The sequence below is a fragment of the Salmo salar genome, chromosome 17, assembly GCF_965601325.2.
Source record: "Salmo salar chromosome 17, fSalSal1, whole genome shotgun sequence".
NCBI classification, from domain to species: Eukaryota; Metazoa; Chordata; class Actinopteri; order Salmoniformes; family Salmonidae; genus Salmo; species Salmo salar.
Genome location: NC_138307.1, coordinates 48,749,254 through 48,767,321, shown reverse-complemented (window position 1 = coordinate 48,767,321; position 18,068 = coordinate 48,749,254). Strand labels below are relative to the sequence as shown.

Below are 18,068 nucleotides of genomic sequence, written 5' to 3'. Positions count from 1 at the left end.
CCATGGCAAAATGTGTAGCATTGCAGGACATTTACTCTAAAACGTTTTTTTTTCTTTCTGCTGTCAAGCGGGGGCCGCTAAAATGTTTGCCCGCAAGGTGGGGGGAGCCCTGCCAACAAAATTTCACTTAGGGCCCCCAAAAGGTTATTTATTATTTATTTTATCTTTATTTAACTAGGCAAGTCAGTTAAGAACAAATTCTGATTTTCAATGACGGCCTAGGAACAGTGGGTTAACTGCCTTGTTCAGGGGCAGAACGACAGATTTTTACCTTGTCAACTCGGGGATTCAATCTAGCAACCTTTCGGTTACTAGTCCAACGCTCTAACCACTAGGCTACACTGCCGCCCCCTAGGGCCAGCTCTGACTGCATGTGTGGGTATGGATGTGGGTACGCAGATCCGCGAGCCACATGGGGGCAAGGGGTCAGAAGAGACAAAGTGTCACAGTTATAATTTCCCTCTGTCACAGTGCTCTACTATGACTTGCAGTGTGGTTACTCCCTCACAGCGTCAATGCAGCTGAGCCTGCCTGACATGTCCAGGGAAGGTGTGACTCCAGAATTAGCCATGTGTGATTCCGTTATAAGGCCAGGTTGAAGCTTTCTATAAGAAACATTAACGTGTTGAAAATTCCAAATTGTTTGCATAGTCAACTTAAACACAGCACTGACACACCCACTTACCCTACCAGACATGCCACCAGGGGTCTTTTCACAGTCCCCAAACCCAGAATGAATTCAAGGAAACGTACAGTATTATACAAAGCCATGATTGCATGGAACTCCCATCTCATATTGCTCAAGCGAACCGCAAACCTGGCTTTAAAAAACAGATGAAGCAACACCTCACAGCACAACGCCTCTCCCCCATGTGACCTAAATAGTTTGTGTGTATGTACTGATAGATCCTAAGAATGTAAAGGTAATATATGAACATCCAAATAATATATGTAGGCCTAGAATAGTAGGTCTCTGTGTTGAGTCAGTATAGAACCTTTTAGTTATATCTTTCTTGTTTTAAATGTATATAGTTCTGTCCTTTTTCTATTACTGTTCTGTACTATGTCATGTTTCATGTTTTATGTGGATCCCAGGAAGAGTAGCTGCTGCTATCGCAACAGCTAATGGGGATCCTAGTCAAATACCAAATACCAATTCCACAATCCATCAGGTCTGACCAAGGCAGCCAGGGAAAGGTTAGGTTATAAACCTGTAATGGATTTCGCTGGCGTTTCTCAGGGTGCTGTTTTTCCTCTTTCCCGGTCTTATAAGCCTCAATGCAGACTCCCTGCTTTATTTCTGTCTGCCTGGAGTATAGGACATCCGGGGGCTGCATTCTGCAGCTAAAACTCACCTGATAGGATCAGACACACTCACAGGGAGCGTGGAGGGGCCCAAATGTTTAACACCCTTTCCCAGGTCCATTTCACCCATGCCTGGCTGTGTCACGAGATAAGGTTGCAACCCCCTCTATCACACACACGTCAATACATAGTAGTCAATAATACACACACACACACACACACACACACACACACACACACACACACACACACACACACACACACACACACACACACACACACACACACACACACACACACACACACACACACACACACACACACACATGAATGAGCATACAGCTAGCCGTATGTTTTCAAGAACTCTCTGGTTTGCCCTCCACTATTGAGTAATCCTGATTTCAATTGAGATGAGTACAATACTCACTACTCTCCTTAGGGCAGATCACCGACAGGCAAGTGTTACTCACACTTAAAGTGCTCACACTTAAAGCCACTTCTATTAAGCTGTCATATTGGTGAGACTCGTTGAGATGTATGTGTAGTTAATTTTCTATGGTGGGTTCCATGGAAAACCAAAGAGCATGTAGAACCAGGTCTATTCTACGAGTTCTATTTTTGTAGCTGGCAAGAAGCCCTGAATCACTGATTCAGGTACAGCGGCAGTAAAAGAGGGGTGGAGTCAGAGCATAGCGAGACCCAGTGATAGGGCAGCAGCTGTTCTGTGAGAGTGAAGGGAGCGGGGAGGGGTGCACAGCAGCCTTTAACTGTTAACCAATCACAGAGGCCTCAGGCAAATCATGAGTAATTAAGCAAGTGATGGTCCCTCAGCATCCAGAGACAGAGGGAGAGAGAGAGGGAGAGAGATGTACAGAGATGGACAAAAGTGAGGAACAAAAAAAAAGAGAGAGAGAAAATAGAGAGAGATAAATAGAGAGAGAGAGGGAAAGAGAAAGAGAGAGCGAGACAGAGATACATTTAGAGAGTGAGAGGAGAGAGTTTGTGAGTTTCAGCACACTCTCTGTGGCTGAGTCTTTGAAAAGGGAGACGATGTGGGCTCAGTCATGTTGTGTCATATCATAAATGTGAAGGCAGGGGACAAGTTTCTGACAGACGGCTCAGCAATAGTAAAACTCTGCACAGTTGCAGTGCAGGACGAGATGGAGTAGTGAGTGTGAGTGTGTGGCGGAGCGAGGGAGAAAACAGCTGTTGACGGACAGTTTTGTGGAGCTGAGTGAAGGAAAGCAGCGGAGTAGACAACATCAGGGCTGACTGAGACAGTTTGGACTGGGAACCTCGGATTGACAGGGATAACAGGATTGATAGACTTCATGGGGTCAAAGGCTTGATGTTGATGTGAGTACCTTTTTGCCTTTTGTGCTATATTTGTTGTTCTGTGTTTTTGGATTGTTTTACTCTTGTTGAAAATCAAGTCCTCTAATACCAAAAACAAACAGTGTAATTGATACGAACGTGATGACAAAAAAAGTCTAAATAAAAAGATCTGCATATAATGGTGAAAATGGTTATTGGAAAATTGTGATATGATTCTGCATATTAATACATAAAATGGTTGTTATATCCAAATGTTCAATAGTAATAAACAAGTCCTTTGAGTTTTCAAAATGGAAAAGCACACTATTGGTATAGCAACATTTATTTTTTTCAAAGATTGTCATATTAAAGAGAACGATTATACTTATTTCATTCATCAAAACAGATCAGGCATGATTAGTATCAACACAGAGAGAACGGGTGCACGACTTTGTTGTCCTCTATCTAATCATCTTAATGGTAGCATCTCTATTCATCACTGAGTTTGACATCAAAATATATTGCACCCTTATTTGCACCATTAACCATCTCTGTGGAGAGTGCATACGTGTTGCCTTCGACCAATAAGACAGCACACTGCTGTCCTCCTCTGACCGTTGTGAGCCTCGAGGGGATGGGGGGGTAGTGTCAGATTCTGTCTGTGAGATAAGACCCCCCCCCCCCAGGGTGGCATGGTGCACAAAAGGAAATAACCACAGAACCCTAAAGCCATCGAAAACCAGCAGTTACTCATTTAGTACTTCCCAGACAATTACAGAATTATTACACGTAGAAATGTATTTCATAGAACAGTTGTTCTCTATTAGTGTGAGGGGTGAAAAAGACCAGCATCCCAACTATATCTCAGTATTTCCATTTCTAAGAAACCAAGAGACTCTAGCCTACTGAAACACGCTCCCATGGCGTGCTCCTACTGTCTCCTGCTACACACTACAGCACAGCCACATGTAGGGCATACGCAGCATCATAACCCCTTGTTAATACAGTCCTGGCTCCGTTTCTATCTTCTCTAAACCCAACGCCACCACGCTTCCTAGTAAGCAGCTGTTGGCACAGTTGGTCGCAGCAGCTCCGGGGGCTTAATTTGGACCCCCTACCACCCAGGCCACCACCTAACACCACCCAGCCCAGTTTGATGAGCTCTGGAGGGGCTCCAACACAACGATAAAGACCTTGCGTCAGTCACAACTGGTGAGCACATGTGCAATGGATATGGAGCGATAACATGGGACAGGACAGGTGGTTCGCAAAAACACAGTTAAAGGGAAATGAAAACATGAAAGAGGCTAATTCAGTGAACATTTTTTTTTATATTGATAAACACAAAGTAAGATTGAATTTCTTATCTGTTAGACTGTCAGTAGACTATATAGAGCTGTCAATGAAACTGACGGACAGCAGACTCTGGAAAACAGCAACGCTTTAATGGAAAAGACTACCCAGGTTACATAAATTACACCTAACATCAGAACATTTAATGAGCAGAAAACAAAAGATAAACAACTTTCTTCTTTAGACAAGCTTTAAGTTCTATTCGCTTCCCAAGGCACCACACTGTGCTGCTCTCTTTAACTACTGTCTCAGGCGTGGAACGATTTCCCAGACCCTCCCTTTGACAACCATGTGTTTATATTATTTAAGTTGAACTTTTGATACTGAAGTATATTTAAAACAAAATACTTTTTGACTTTTACTCAAGTAGTATTTTACTGGGTGACTTTCACTTTTACTTGAGTCATTTTCAATTATGGTATCTTTACTTTTACTCAAGTATGAAAATTGGGTACTTTTTCCACCACTGGTCAGCAGCAACATCTTGACTGTTGTATTCGATTTTTTTTAAATAAAAACTGCACTTTTCCTTTTCTTCTAGCACTTTGCTAATAACTATTTTATTGAGGGAAAATGTACTTACTACGACTGTGATATTTAGTTGGCTCGCCTAGCTATCTTAATCATCCATCACCTGCCACGACCCTGTCCAATTTAAACCTTCATGGAAGGAAGAGTAGAGAAAGTACGGTTGCATCTCAAATGGCACACTATTCCCTATATAGTGCTCTACTTTTGACCAGTTCTGAACTTTATAGGGAATAGGGTGCCATTTGGGACACACTTGAAGAAACTCAGATTAAGCCCTCTATAAACCCATATGTCAGGTGAGCTACAGGTTGGTTCTAGAGCACCGAGCATCCTAATATGTCCGCCTGCCATCTCATTGGCTATTGTTTCGATGAACACCATCATTTCAGAATCAATGAGAGGTGCACTGCTAACCTACATGCCATTTCTGGCATCACTGGTATGCATGCAGCCTCCAAGTCAAGATTCAATCAAGCCACGCTCTATACATTCCCCAACATCCCATAAAAAAAGTATTGATAGACGAAGTCATGGCCATATATCCGTTTCTATACTACAGGGTCTATGACGTATTGCTTTCCCCTACTCAAGTCCTGTCAGATAGCCCTGACAAACTTCATCTTCCATTCTCCATTCACGACTGTTGATAGATAAACATACACACACACACACATATATATATAGGACTCATATATAGGACTTATACCTTTCTCCAAGAAGACCTGTCAGATCAGTAGGCTAGCAGTGAACAGTGACCAGTGGGGGCTGGTTTGGTGACTCATTGTAATGGTTGGAATTAAATGAATGGAACAGTACTAAACACCTATCAAACACATTGTTTCTATGCATTGTGCTTGATACCATTCCATTAATTCCATTCCGGCCATAACTATGAGCTGTCCTCCCCTCACCAGCCTCCACTGAAACAGACCATACCCTGTATTCAGACTGACTGGCTGATACATGCTGCACATTATGCTATTAGGTTTTATTTGAGCGTTTGCCACCTGTTGCAGACATTTTTACAACATCTGTGTGTTCGCATCACTTGGCATGGACAGAGAAATGACATTTCTATATCATGGAGAAATCACCTCTCAATAAATCTCTCACAGACCCGTGATGATGCAAATGGTTCCTCTCCTCATGCAAAACGACACGCAGCTCATTAGCCAAGTAAATTAAATCTGAGGCCCCGGATCAGCGTCATCTTTATGACAAAGGGCGTTTCTAGGATACCGACAGGCTCGTCATGTGTGTGTGGAGACTGGAGAGACACAAGTGTCCAGTTGTTGCTGCTACAGTAGTATTAAAAGACAGCCTAACACTGACCGGCAGACATCAGACCGCAGTAGGCTGATGATGCACATTTTTGGATTTTAGCGGGTTGTTTGGCACGGCTAGGGTGATGTATTTGATAAATGGCAGCAGCAGCAGCACCAATGTCGGTGAGGACTGTGGAGAGTGGTGTTGGACAAATGGCCACTCAGGCAGTCACGGCCGATAGAGCACAGCAGGAGCAGAAGCTATGGATGAAAGCAGAGAAATCCCTCCCGGAGCACTGCTCACAAGAAATACAGAAAGAAAGCGAGAGAGAGAGAGAGTGGGAGAGAAGAGAAAAGGGAAGGGAGAGAAAGAAAGAAAGAAAAAGGGTTAAGAGAGAGACCACAGAGAGAGGGGGTGAGAAAAAAAGAGAGATAGGATGAAAGGAAATTATTGATATAGGGTCGGGAGAGAGAGAGAGAGGGGAAGAAAAACTACAACCAGTGATTAGGATAGAGAGTAAGAGAGACAGACAGACAAGAGAGAGAGATAGAGGGCAAATACAGGTCAATGCTCCTGGGGGTACTGTATTGGTATGCAGATGCACACACACATAGGCAAACACATGTCATACACACTCCATTCCAACCGCATATGAGCTAATAGATGTGACAGGAAGCTAACACATTGCACACCTGCAACATAAAACGATTATGCCGCAAACAGATGCTTTTATATGGTTTCGTGTTCTTCTTCTTTACGCGAGACTAAACTTAACGCGTGGAACAACATCTTGCCCCAGGAGTCAATACAAACACCCAAGCTGACAATCATGCTATCCTCTTCTCCCAATTCACATTATGTCGTCTCCATGTTAGCTTTTGCCTGTGGTCCCGCCTGGCTAATTGACAGTTCAAGTGTTGAGGATGACGGACTGAGACAAGACGAGATGCAGCCAGTCTGTGACGTGATAGGCACTGTAAGCTCACACACCCATGCAGGCAGGGCTCCCAGGACCAGTCATTTCCATCGTGTAAATGGGTTGAAGAAATGACCACTTAGACTATCAACACCTCTTAAAATGCCATTACACTTCTCTCTCTCTCTCTCTCTCTCTCTCTCTCTCTCTCTCTCTCTCTCTCTCTCTCTCTCTCTCTCTCTCTCTCTCTCTCTCTCTCTCTCTCCTCTCTCTCTCTCTCTCTCTCTCTCTCTCTCTCTCTCTCTCTCTCTCTCTCTCTCTCTCTCTCTCTCTCTCTCTCTCTCTCTCTCTCTCTCTCTCTCTCTCTCTCTCTCTCTCTCTCTCCTCTCTCTCTCTCTCTCTATGATGTACAGACCCAGTAGTTATTTCTTTGAGAATGTAGAGAGAGAACTGATGTGGTGTGGGCATATTTTACGCCTCGCCTCCACACTTACTCCTTCCAGAGACTCTATGATACACGTGTGATTGAAGAAGTGAAGTAGTCATACATTTTTATAACACACAAGAGCACGCAAACAGTAGATAACAATTATTTTTGACTGACTGGTGGGAACGGTGAAAAACAGGAGAAGGGCAGTCATCTTGGCTAGCAATTGTTATCTTTCTACACATATTGTTAACCCACACATGGATGTACACACACACACACACACACACACACACACACACACACACACACACACACCACACACACACACACACACACACACACACACACACACACACACACACCACACACACACACCCCCCTACTCAGGCAAGCAACACACACACAACGACAACTCACGCACATACATCTGACCCCAGCATGTCTGTTTCTGTTTTCTGATTCTGACAGCTCCTTGCCCCATCTTCTACTGTTGTCTCTAATGTGTCCCAGCATGCTCTCTGGCCCAGCACTGATGGCTTCTGTGAACAGAAATGCTGTAAAAAAAAATATTTGTAAAGGCATTTAAGCAACACAAAAGGATATGTCACAGGCTGTCTCCTGTTCAAGTATATCTCAGCAACAACTAAAAACACTATTAAGCAGCATCTGCTGTCAAACTTTGGCATTCAGAAAAAGTTCGTTTCAAGCTAGGCTTCGGTTGGAAAACAAATTGACATTCAGCAACATAAGGCATATAGTTATGTTTTGTTGATTTCTCGCTTATATCTCTCTTCATCGCTTTCACTCTGTTTTCCTCCTCTCCCTCTTTCTCGCTCTGTCCATCCCTCTCTCTCTCTTTCCCTCTCTTCCTCTCTCTGTCCCCTCTCACTCCCTCTCTCTGTGCTATGGGCAAAGCTGGCGGGTGATTTAATGGTGCTCTGCTGAATGTTTGACCTCCCCCCTCCCTCCCTCCCTCCCTCCACACACACACCCACCCACCCCCGCCAACTCCCACACACCATTCCATTCCACTCTCCAACCCACGGCATGTTTCGCTGACCCACCCAGGGTGACAGTTTGTCCCTGCACTGGCCAGCTCTAACATCGTAATTGGCAACTAGCAGAATAAAGAGCTGGGTTGGGCAGAAACGCACCAGCGTCCATTATTGATAACAAGCCACAGACAGCATCAATACATCAACCTAAGTCCTATGAGCACCACTTATCAGTGGCTGTCATGTAACGTAAAGGTGCAAAGTGAAGGTATATAATTCCAGAATTCCATCATCCCTTTTTAAGAAGAATATCCACCGTGGATTAGACCCATTGACCATAATTACTGTAATGGTCTCGTGTTCAGGGGCTGTTAAGGTGGGTTGGTGCTCATGTTGGCATGTCCAGAGGTGTAGGGGGAGTAGCTGGGGTTGCGTAATGTATTTTCTTACAGAGATGGAGAGAAAAAAAATGATCATCACTGAACAGCATCTCCGAGCAACAGCTAAGAGAAAGAATAGAACAGGTATCCATGTCATTCACTTGTATGACCTCTCTCTAAAAGTTCATACAGCAAGACAGATACACAATGACAGTGGAAAGACACTCGCGCTTCCTATGTACCATTGGTAGTTAACCCTTTCCGGTCACAATCACAGCATCTGTAAGGAAACACTTCAAACTTGGAACAAAACAATACTTAGCCTATGTAAAAAATAATCATGTGCAACTTGATTTGACAGGGTATGCATGCAGAGATTCAACTTGCCCAAATTATAGTAACACAACAAGAAGTTTTATGGTTATCTAAAATATTTGCTGTGTAAATGAGGGCAGCAGAAGTGAAAATCTACCGATAGGTTCCTCAGTAGCCGCTACTCTAATGAGTTTTCATGTAAGTCTAGCTCTCCCGAACAATATTCACCTGAGACTATTCACCTTGATAGTGGGATTTTGGTAGGTTGTTCATCACAGTTGGGCTGTTATGGCACTTCTAGAGAAATCCCACGTCCAATTAAACAGGACTTGGAGCCGAACAATGCCCAATTCTGACAGCCTGACAGACAGATGACAGACAGAGCGAGTGGGAGGAAAGTTGTTTTGACTAATGGTCTTCCGACTGGGCACAGACGTCAGTTCAATGTTTTTATTTACATTTGGTTGCGCTGTCAACGTGAATTCAACATGAAATCAATAAAAAATATCACCAAGTCATTGGATTTAGGTTAAAAGTTGGGTCAAAAAATATGAAATGCCCATATATTGATGGCTTTTTGTCAATCGAAGCAGTTTTCCACATTGATTCAACTTCGATTTTTTGGGGGGTTGAGATGGCGTGGAAACAACGTTGATTCAACTAGTTTTTGCCCAGTGGGTTGTTTGTGCACTGCAGCGTGGTTTTGCCCAGGGGGATGTGGTGTTGTTGTAAGAGTGGTGATGTCTATCCACGTCTTTGCTCTGCTTTATCAGTCCATTCCATCTGATCTGATAAACCTCAATAACTCCCACTTTATTTCCCTGTCTTGTTTTTTTCCTTTGCGCCACTCTCATTCTAAGCTGCAAGCTCCCGCTTGGTTTGACATTTAAGGCGGAACGTCGAGTCCGCCGACCACGTAGATGAATTACCTGCTACACAGCAGGCCTAGGAAATGCTTTGTGTGTGTTTGTGTGCATGTGTGTGTGTTTTTGTCCAGATTGCTCTTTTGAATTTAACCAAGATATTAAACACAGCAGTGAGCTTGAACACCCTCCAGATCACAATTAAAATTTCCACCATGGATCAAATTTAAAAAATCAATCCGTCTCTGCATGGGACAAATGCTTCTATTTGGCAATCTGTGGCTATTATCAGGAAGAGATCCCTGAAATAGGAACATCATCAATATAATCACCAATGAATGCATCTGGACTGCCCAGATGTGAGAAGAAAATCCTTTTTGGACCAGAGCCATAGACACACAGAACATGACAAACTCTGTCTGTACATACAGTCATCTATCAATTGCGCAAAAATAGTTTGAATCAATGTTTTTTCCACATCATAAAAATGTTTTGATGACGTCGAATCAACGTGGAAAACTGATTGGATTTGCAAAAAGTAATTAACTTCAGGGAATTTCATATTTTTTTCACCAAACTTCTCACCTAAATCCAACGACATGGGACATTGTTAGTTGATTTCACATTGAAGTCACATTAGTTGACAACTCAACAAACAAAGGTAAATCAAAACTAGGCCGAACCACTCCAAAATTGGAAAAACAAAAAACACTGCTTTCATAACTCATCTACACAAGTGAAATGAGCTGGAACAGTTCCAGTGGGTCTTTTTGTAGATTGTGCAAGCTCTCATGGGTGTCATGGCAACCCTCACCTGTTGCCGAAGAGAAAAAGACAGTTCCATATCACAGGAAAAACTGCTCTGATCTGGAGCACGCTCAGTGGGGAGATTGTGGGAAAACAAGATGTGTTATTTCAGAACAACATGCAAAACAACAAACCAAAACAACAATAAGACAGGGAGGGAGGCTGCATACAATGAAATCTGAATTATAGTTAGAGTTAAAAATATGACACGAAAGAGGGGCAAAGGGAATAGTAATAAGCTTTCCTTTAAAAGCTATCCTAAAACTGCAAAACATTTTGGGAATATATCAACGGTAGACTAATGAAACAAATACCAAATGATCATTTTTGGGTTGAGTTTTCCTTTAAACTGCATTGATGTAAAAACACAGATGCCTACTGTACCATCACTTTGGATGAAAAATACCGGTCACTCTGGGCTACTGAGTTGCAACAGAAGCAGGTTAAAGAAAATGTATTTTCGTTTTTTACATCCCATCTCTTCCTCTTCCATGGCAGGTGTGATTTGTGATGTCACTCAGGGAGACGAGCATGACTGAAGAGTCATCTCTATAAAACATGGCTGTCACGTGTCTCAGCGAGGGGAAGCAGTTGTCTGACACACACACGCTAAACACGTGGTGTCTAGAATCAGCGGTCAGGACACACATCACGCTCTGCCCATCTCCCGGCCTCACTTCATCAAGGTATGAACAGATTTGGCAGGACTTGCATACTATCACAGATTACATGTGAGTAAGATCATTAAACAGGTTAACATTAGCAAGGCCGTGGGGCCAGACAGAATACCAGGATGTGTACTCAGAGCATGCGCTGATTAGCTGGAAAGTGTCTTCACTGAAATGTTCAACCTATCTCTGACCCGGTTTGTAATACCAACTTGTTTCAAGCAGACCATCATAGTCAACATGCCCACGAATGCCAAGGTAACCTGCCTATAGCCACCTATAGCCATGAAACGCTTTGAAAGGCTGGTCATGGCTCACATCAACACCATCATCCCAGACACCATGGACCCACTCCAATTCGCAAAACGCCCTAACAGATCCACAGAGGAAGCAATCTCTATTGCACTCCACACGGCCCTCACCCACCTGGACAAAAGGAATACCTATGTAAGAATGCTGTTCATTGACTACAGCACAGCATTGAACCGCATAGTCCCCTCCAAGCTCATCACCAAGCTCAGGACTTCCTGATGGGCAGCCACCAGGTGGTGAGGGGAAGCAACAACACATCCACCACTCTGACCATCAACACGTGGGCCCCTCATCGGTGTGTGCTTAGTCCCCTCCTGTAGCCCCTGTTCACCCACGACTGCCTGTCCGTGCACGATTCCAACCCCATCATCAAGATTGCGGTTGACACAACGGTGGTAGGACTGATGACAATGAGGCAGCCTTTAAAGACGAGGTCAGAGACCTGGCAGTGGGGTGCCAGGACAACAACCTCTCTCTTAACGTCAGCAAGACAGGAGGAAATGGAGGGGCGAGCACTAAAGAATGAACATGGTCATACACACCCACACAGTTGTGAAGAGGGCACAGCAGGGCCTCTTCCCCCTCAATAGGCTGAAAAGATTTGGATCCTCAAAAGCTCCACAGCTGCACCATTGAGAGCATCTTGACTAGCTGCATCACTGCTTGGTACGGCAACTGCAAGGCACCCGACCGCAAGGTGCTACAGAGGGTGGTAAGTACGGCCCAGTACATCACTGGGGCCGAGCTCTCTGCCATCCATGACTTCTATACCAGGGGGTGTCAGAGGAAGGCCCAAATAACTGTCAAAGACTCCAGCCACCCAAGCCATACAGTGAGGGAAAAAAGTATTTGATCCCCTGCTGATTTTGTTTGCCCACTGACAAAGAAATGATCAGTCTATAATTTTAATGGTAGGTTTATTTGAACAGTGAGAGACAGAATAACAACAAAAAAATCCAGAAAAACGCATGTCAAAAATGTTATAAATTGATTTGCATTTTAATGAGGGAAATAAGTATTTGACCCCTCTCAATCAGAAAGATTTCTGGCTCCCAGGTGTTTTTTATACAGGTAACGAGCTGAGATTAGGAGCACACTCTTAAAGGGAGTGCTCCTAATCTCAGCTTGTTACCTGCATAAAAGACACCTGTCCACAGAAGCACCTGTCCCTCGGCCTGGGGCTCCATGCAAGATCTCACCTCGTGGAGTTGCAATGATCATGAGAATGGTGAGGAATCAGCCCAGAACTACACGGGAGGATCTTGTCAATGATCTCAAGGCAGCTGGGACCATAGTCACCAAGAAAACAATTGGTAACACACTACGCCGTGAAGGAATGAAATCCTGCAGCGCCCGCAAGGTCCCCTTGCTCAAGAAAGCACATATACATGCCAGTCTGAAGTTTGCCAATGAACATCTGAATGATTCAGAGGACAACTGGGTGAAAGTGTTGTGGTCAGATGAGACCAAAATGGAGCTCTTTGGCATCAACTCAACTCGCCGTGTTTGGAGGAGGAGGAATGCTGCCTATGACCCCAAGAACACCATCCCCACCGTCAAACATGGAGGTGGAAACATTATGCTTTGGGGGTGTTTTTCTGCTAAGGGGACAGGACAACTTCACCGCATCAAAGGGACGATGGACGGGGCCATGTACCGTCAAATCTTGGGTGAGAACCTCCTTCCCTCAGCCAGGGCATTGAAAATGGGTCGTGGATGGGTATTCCAGCATGACAATGACCCAAAACACATGGCCAAGGCAACAAAGGAGTGGCTCAAGAAGAAGCACATTAAGGTCCTGGAGTGGCCTAGCTAGTCTCCAGACCTTAATCCCATAGAAAATCTGTGGAAGGAGCTGAAGGTTCGAGTTGCCAAACATCAGCCTCGAAACCTTAATGACTTGGAGAAGATCTGCAAAGAGGAGTGGGACAAAATCCCTCCTGAGATGTGTGCAAACCTGGTGGCCAACTACCAGACACGTCTGACCTCTGTGATTGCCAACAAGGGTTTTGCCACCAAGTACTAAGTCATGTTTTGCAGAGGGGTCAAATACTTATTTCCCTCATTAAAATGCAAATCAATTCATAACATTTTTAACATGCGTTTTTCTGGATTTGTTTGTTGTTATTCTGTCTCTCACTGTTCAAATAAACCTACCATTAAAATTATAGACTGGTCATTTCTTTGTAAGTGGGCAAACGTACAAAATCAGCAGGGGATCAAATAATTTTTCCCATCACTGTAGGCTGTTCCCTCTGCTACCGCACGGCAAGTGGTACCAGTGTACCAAGTCTGGAACCAATAGGACCCTGAACAGCTTCTACCCCCAAGACTGCTAAACAAGACTGCTAAATAGCTAATCAAATAGCTAACCGGACTACCTGCATTGACCCTTTTTTGCACTAATTCTCTTGCACTGACTCTATGCACACACACTGGACTCTACCCACACATTCACACACACTTACACTGACACCCCACCACACACATACACTGCATACGCCCACACACACATAACACGCGCACACATGCATACTGACGCCACACACACACACACACACACACACACACACACACACACACACACACACACACACACACACACACACACACACACACACACACACACACACACACACACACACACACACACACACCTTTTACACTCACCACATATGCTGCTGCTACAGTCTATTATCTATTCTGTTGCCTAGTCACTTTCTCCTACCTATGCAGATGCCTTCAGAAAGTATTCACACCCTTTGACTTTTTCCACATTTTGTTGTGTTACAGCCTGAATTTAAAATAAATTACTTTGAGATTTTGTGTCACTGGCCTACACACAACACCCCATAATGTCAAAGTGGAATTATGTTTTAAGACATTTTTACAAATTAATAAAAAAACGAAAGCTTGAGTCAATAAGTATTTAACCCCTTCATTACTGTACAAATGTGCTTAACAAGTCACATAATAAGTTGCATGGACTCTGTGTGCAATAATAGTGTTTAAAGTGTTTAACATAACTTTTAATGACTACCTCATCTCTGTACCCCACACATACAATTATCTGTAAGGTCCCTCAGTCGAGCAGGGAATTTCAAACACATATTCAACCACAAAGACCAGGGAGGTTTTCCAATGCCTCGCAAAGAAGGGCACCTATTGGTAGATGGGTACAAAATGAAAAAATAAACAGACATTGAATATCCCTTTGAGCATGGTGAAGTTGTGAAGTTATTAAATACACTTTAGATGGTGTACCAATACACCCAGTCACTACAAAGATACAGCTCAGCGTTCAACACCATACTGCCCTCAAAGCTCATCATTAAGTTAAGGACCCTGGGACTAAACACCTCCCTTTGCAACTGAATCCTGGACTTCCTGACAGGCCGCCCCCAGGTGGTAAGGGTAGGTAACAACACATCTGCCACGCTGATCCTAAACACGGGAGCAACTCAGGGGTGCGTGCTCAGTCCCCTCCAGTACTCCCTGTTCACCCATGACACAATGGGCAAACACAACTCCAACACCATCATTAAGTTTGCCAACGACACAACAGTGGTAGGCCTGATCACCGACAACGATGAGACAGCCTATACAGAGGAGGTCAGAGACCTGGCAGTGTGGTGTCAGGACAACAACCTTTCCCTCAATATGATCAAGACAAAGTAGATGATTGTAGACTACAGGAAAAGGAGGACCCCACACACCCCCATTCTCATTGATGGGGCTGTAGTGGAGCAGGTTGAGAGCTTCAAGTTCCTTGGTGTCCACATCACCAACAAACTATCATGGTCCAAACACACCAAGACAGTAGTGAAAAGGGCACGACAAAGCCTATTACCCCTCAGGAGACTGAAAAGATTTGGCATGGGTCCTCAGATCCTCAAAAAGTTCTACAGTTGCACTATCGAGAGCATCCTGACTGGTTGCATCACCACCTGGTATGGCAACTGCTCGGCCTCCGACCGCAAGGCACTACAGTGGGTGGTGCTTACGGCCCAGTACATCACTGGGAGCAAGCTTCCTGCCATTCAGGACCTCTATACCAGGCGGTGTCAGAGGAAGGCCCTAAAAATTGCCAAAGATTCCAGCCACCCTAGTCATAGAATGTTCTCTCTGCTACCGCACGGCAAGCAGTACCGGAGCGTCAAGTCTAGGTCCAAAAGGCTTCTTAACAGCTTCTACCCAAGCCATAAGACTCCTGAACAGCTAATCAAATGGCTACCCAAACTCTTTGCATTGTCCCCCCCCATTTTAATGCTGCTGCTACTCTCTATTTTTTATCTATGCATAGTCACTTTACCTCTACCTACATGTACATATTACCTCAATTACCTTGACTAACCTGTGCCCCCGCACATTGACTCTGTACCGGTACCCCCTGTATATACCCTCACTACTGTTATTTTACTGTTACTCCTTAATAAATACAAATATTTGATTTAAAAAAAAATGACCTCAGTTTATTTTAGTTAATACTTTCTTAACACTTATTTTTCATGAAACTGCATTGTTGGTTAAAGGCTTGTAAGTAAGCATTTCACTGTAAGGTCTGCACCTGTTGTATTTGGCGCATGTGACAAATACAATTTGATTTGATTTTGATTTGATACAGGCGTCCTTCCTAACTCAGTTACCGGAGAGGAAGGAAACTGCTCTAGGATTTCACCATGAGGCCAAGGGTGATTTTAAAACAGTTACCGAGTTTAATGGTTGTGAGAAAACTGAGGATGGTTAACAACACTGCGTCCTGTGTGGGAAAATGCACTTAAGACATTTTGGGGCAAATCCAACACAACAGGAGTTTTAATATTTTTTGCATGGTGGTGGGCTGCATCATGTTATGGGTATGCTTGTCATTGGCAAGGACAAGGGAGCTTTTTGGGATAAAAATAAATGTAATACAGCAGTCTGCTTTCCAACAGACACTGGAAGAGGAATTCACCTTTCAGCAAGACAATAACCTAAATCACAAGGCCAAATCTACACTGGAGTTGCTAACCAAGATGACATTGAATGTTCCTGAGTGGCCTAGTTACAGTTTTGACTTAAATCGGCTTGAAAATCTATAGCAAGACTTGAAAATGGCTGTCTAGAAATGATCAACAACCAATTTAACAGAGCTTGAAGAATTAAAAAAAATATCTATATCATGGGCAAATATTGTACAACTCAGGTGTGCAAAGCTCTTAGAGACTTACCCAAAAAGACTCACAGCTGTAATCGCTGCCAATGGTGTTTCTAACATGTATTGACTCAGGGGGTTGAATACTTATTTTATTGAGATATATTAGTGTATTATTTTCATAAATGTTTAGTAAATGTTCACATTTTTCTTCCACTTTGACATTACAGAGTATTTTGTATAGATCGATGATAAGAAATACAATTAAATCCATTTGAATCCAACTTTGTAACACAACAAAATGTACAAAAGTCAAGGGGTGTGAATACTTACTGAAGGCACATACACACCAGAGTAAACACTCTCCTCTCGCCTCCTCCCTAGATGTTAACTTCAGAGCGACAGTGCAGCCCGGGGCCTCCATCATCGACATGGTCAATGTGACGACATCACCCAGCAGCAATGCCACCCCAGAGGGTCTGACTGAGAGGGGGCTGGTGGTCCTGGGCCAGAGGGAAGAGTATGATTACAACTACTTTGCCCTGGTGCTGGGTGTGCCCCTCATCCTGATCATCATCCTGGGCAACGTACTTGTGTGTCTGAGCGTGCTCACTGAGCGCTCCCTGAAGACTGCCACCAACTACTTCATCATCAGCCTATCTGTGGCCGACCTACTGCTGGCTGTACTGGTGCTGCCCCTCTATGTCTACTCTGAGGTGAGGGAGGAGCGGAGAGTGTGTTAGTATGTGTGTGTGTGTGTGTGTGTGTGTGTGTGTGTGTGTGTGTGTGTGTGTGTGTGTGTGTGTGTGTATGTGTGTGTGTGTGTGTGTGTGTGTGTGTGTGTGTGTGTGTGTGTGTGTGTGTGTGTGTGTGTGTGTGTGTGTGTGTGTAGTTTTGTGTGTACTGTAGTTTTGGCCAATTACCTGCCCTGTCTGTCTCTTCGTAGTTTAAAGTCCATTGCCGACAGGACTGACAACCTGTTGTTGTTGTTGTTGCTGTGTTTCCCAGTTCCTGGGTGGTACCTGGACCCTGAGCACATACATCTGTGATGCGCTGATGACCATGGACGTCATGCTGTGCACCGCCTCCATCCTCAACCTATGTGCCATCAGCGTGGACAGGTGAGTTCTGTCTCAACTTCACCTGGACACTATGGTAACACATGGCTGTCAGTTCACACTAGTTTTCAATACCACAATACCATCTCTGACCTGTCTAGTTACGGTACACTGGACTCTGAAACCTAGTAACACCACATGTCCACCCACAGGGCACAAACTGGTTGAATCAACATTGTTTCAATGTAATTTGTCAACATATTGTGATGTGGAATATACGTGGAAAATACATTGGATTTGAAAAAAGTAATTAACTGTTGTTCTGAGGGCTACATTTCTACCACAGGATTATGTCATCATGTTAACCAACATTTCAACATAGGGATATCTTGTATATAAACCTTGAATTTGTACCTCTAAA

At 44.0% G+C, this 18,068-nt stretch overlaps 1 protein-coding gene across 1 annotated transcript in view; it reads left to right on the top strand.

The window, feature by feature from the left end:
- Nucleotides 1-2,158: 2,158 nt before the first annotated feature.
- The window catches only part of LOC106576100 (D(4) dopamine receptor), a 30,497-nt gene continuing 14,587 nt past the window's right edge, over nucleotides 2,159-18,068 (top strand). The window contains exons 1-4 of the mRNA XM_045699685.2: nucleotides 2,159-2,661; nucleotides 10,974-11,161; nucleotides 16,974-17,305; nucleotides 17,598-17,710. Of these exons, the coding sequence (XP_045555641.1) occupies nucleotides 17,021-17,305; nucleotides 17,598-17,710 (398 nt within the window). The 5' untranslated portion in view covers nucleotides 2,159-2,661; nucleotides 10,974-11,161; nucleotides 16,974-17,020. The remainder of the gene's footprint in view (nucleotides 2,662-10,973; nucleotides 11,162-16,973; nucleotides 17,306-17,597; nucleotides 17,711-18,068) is intronic.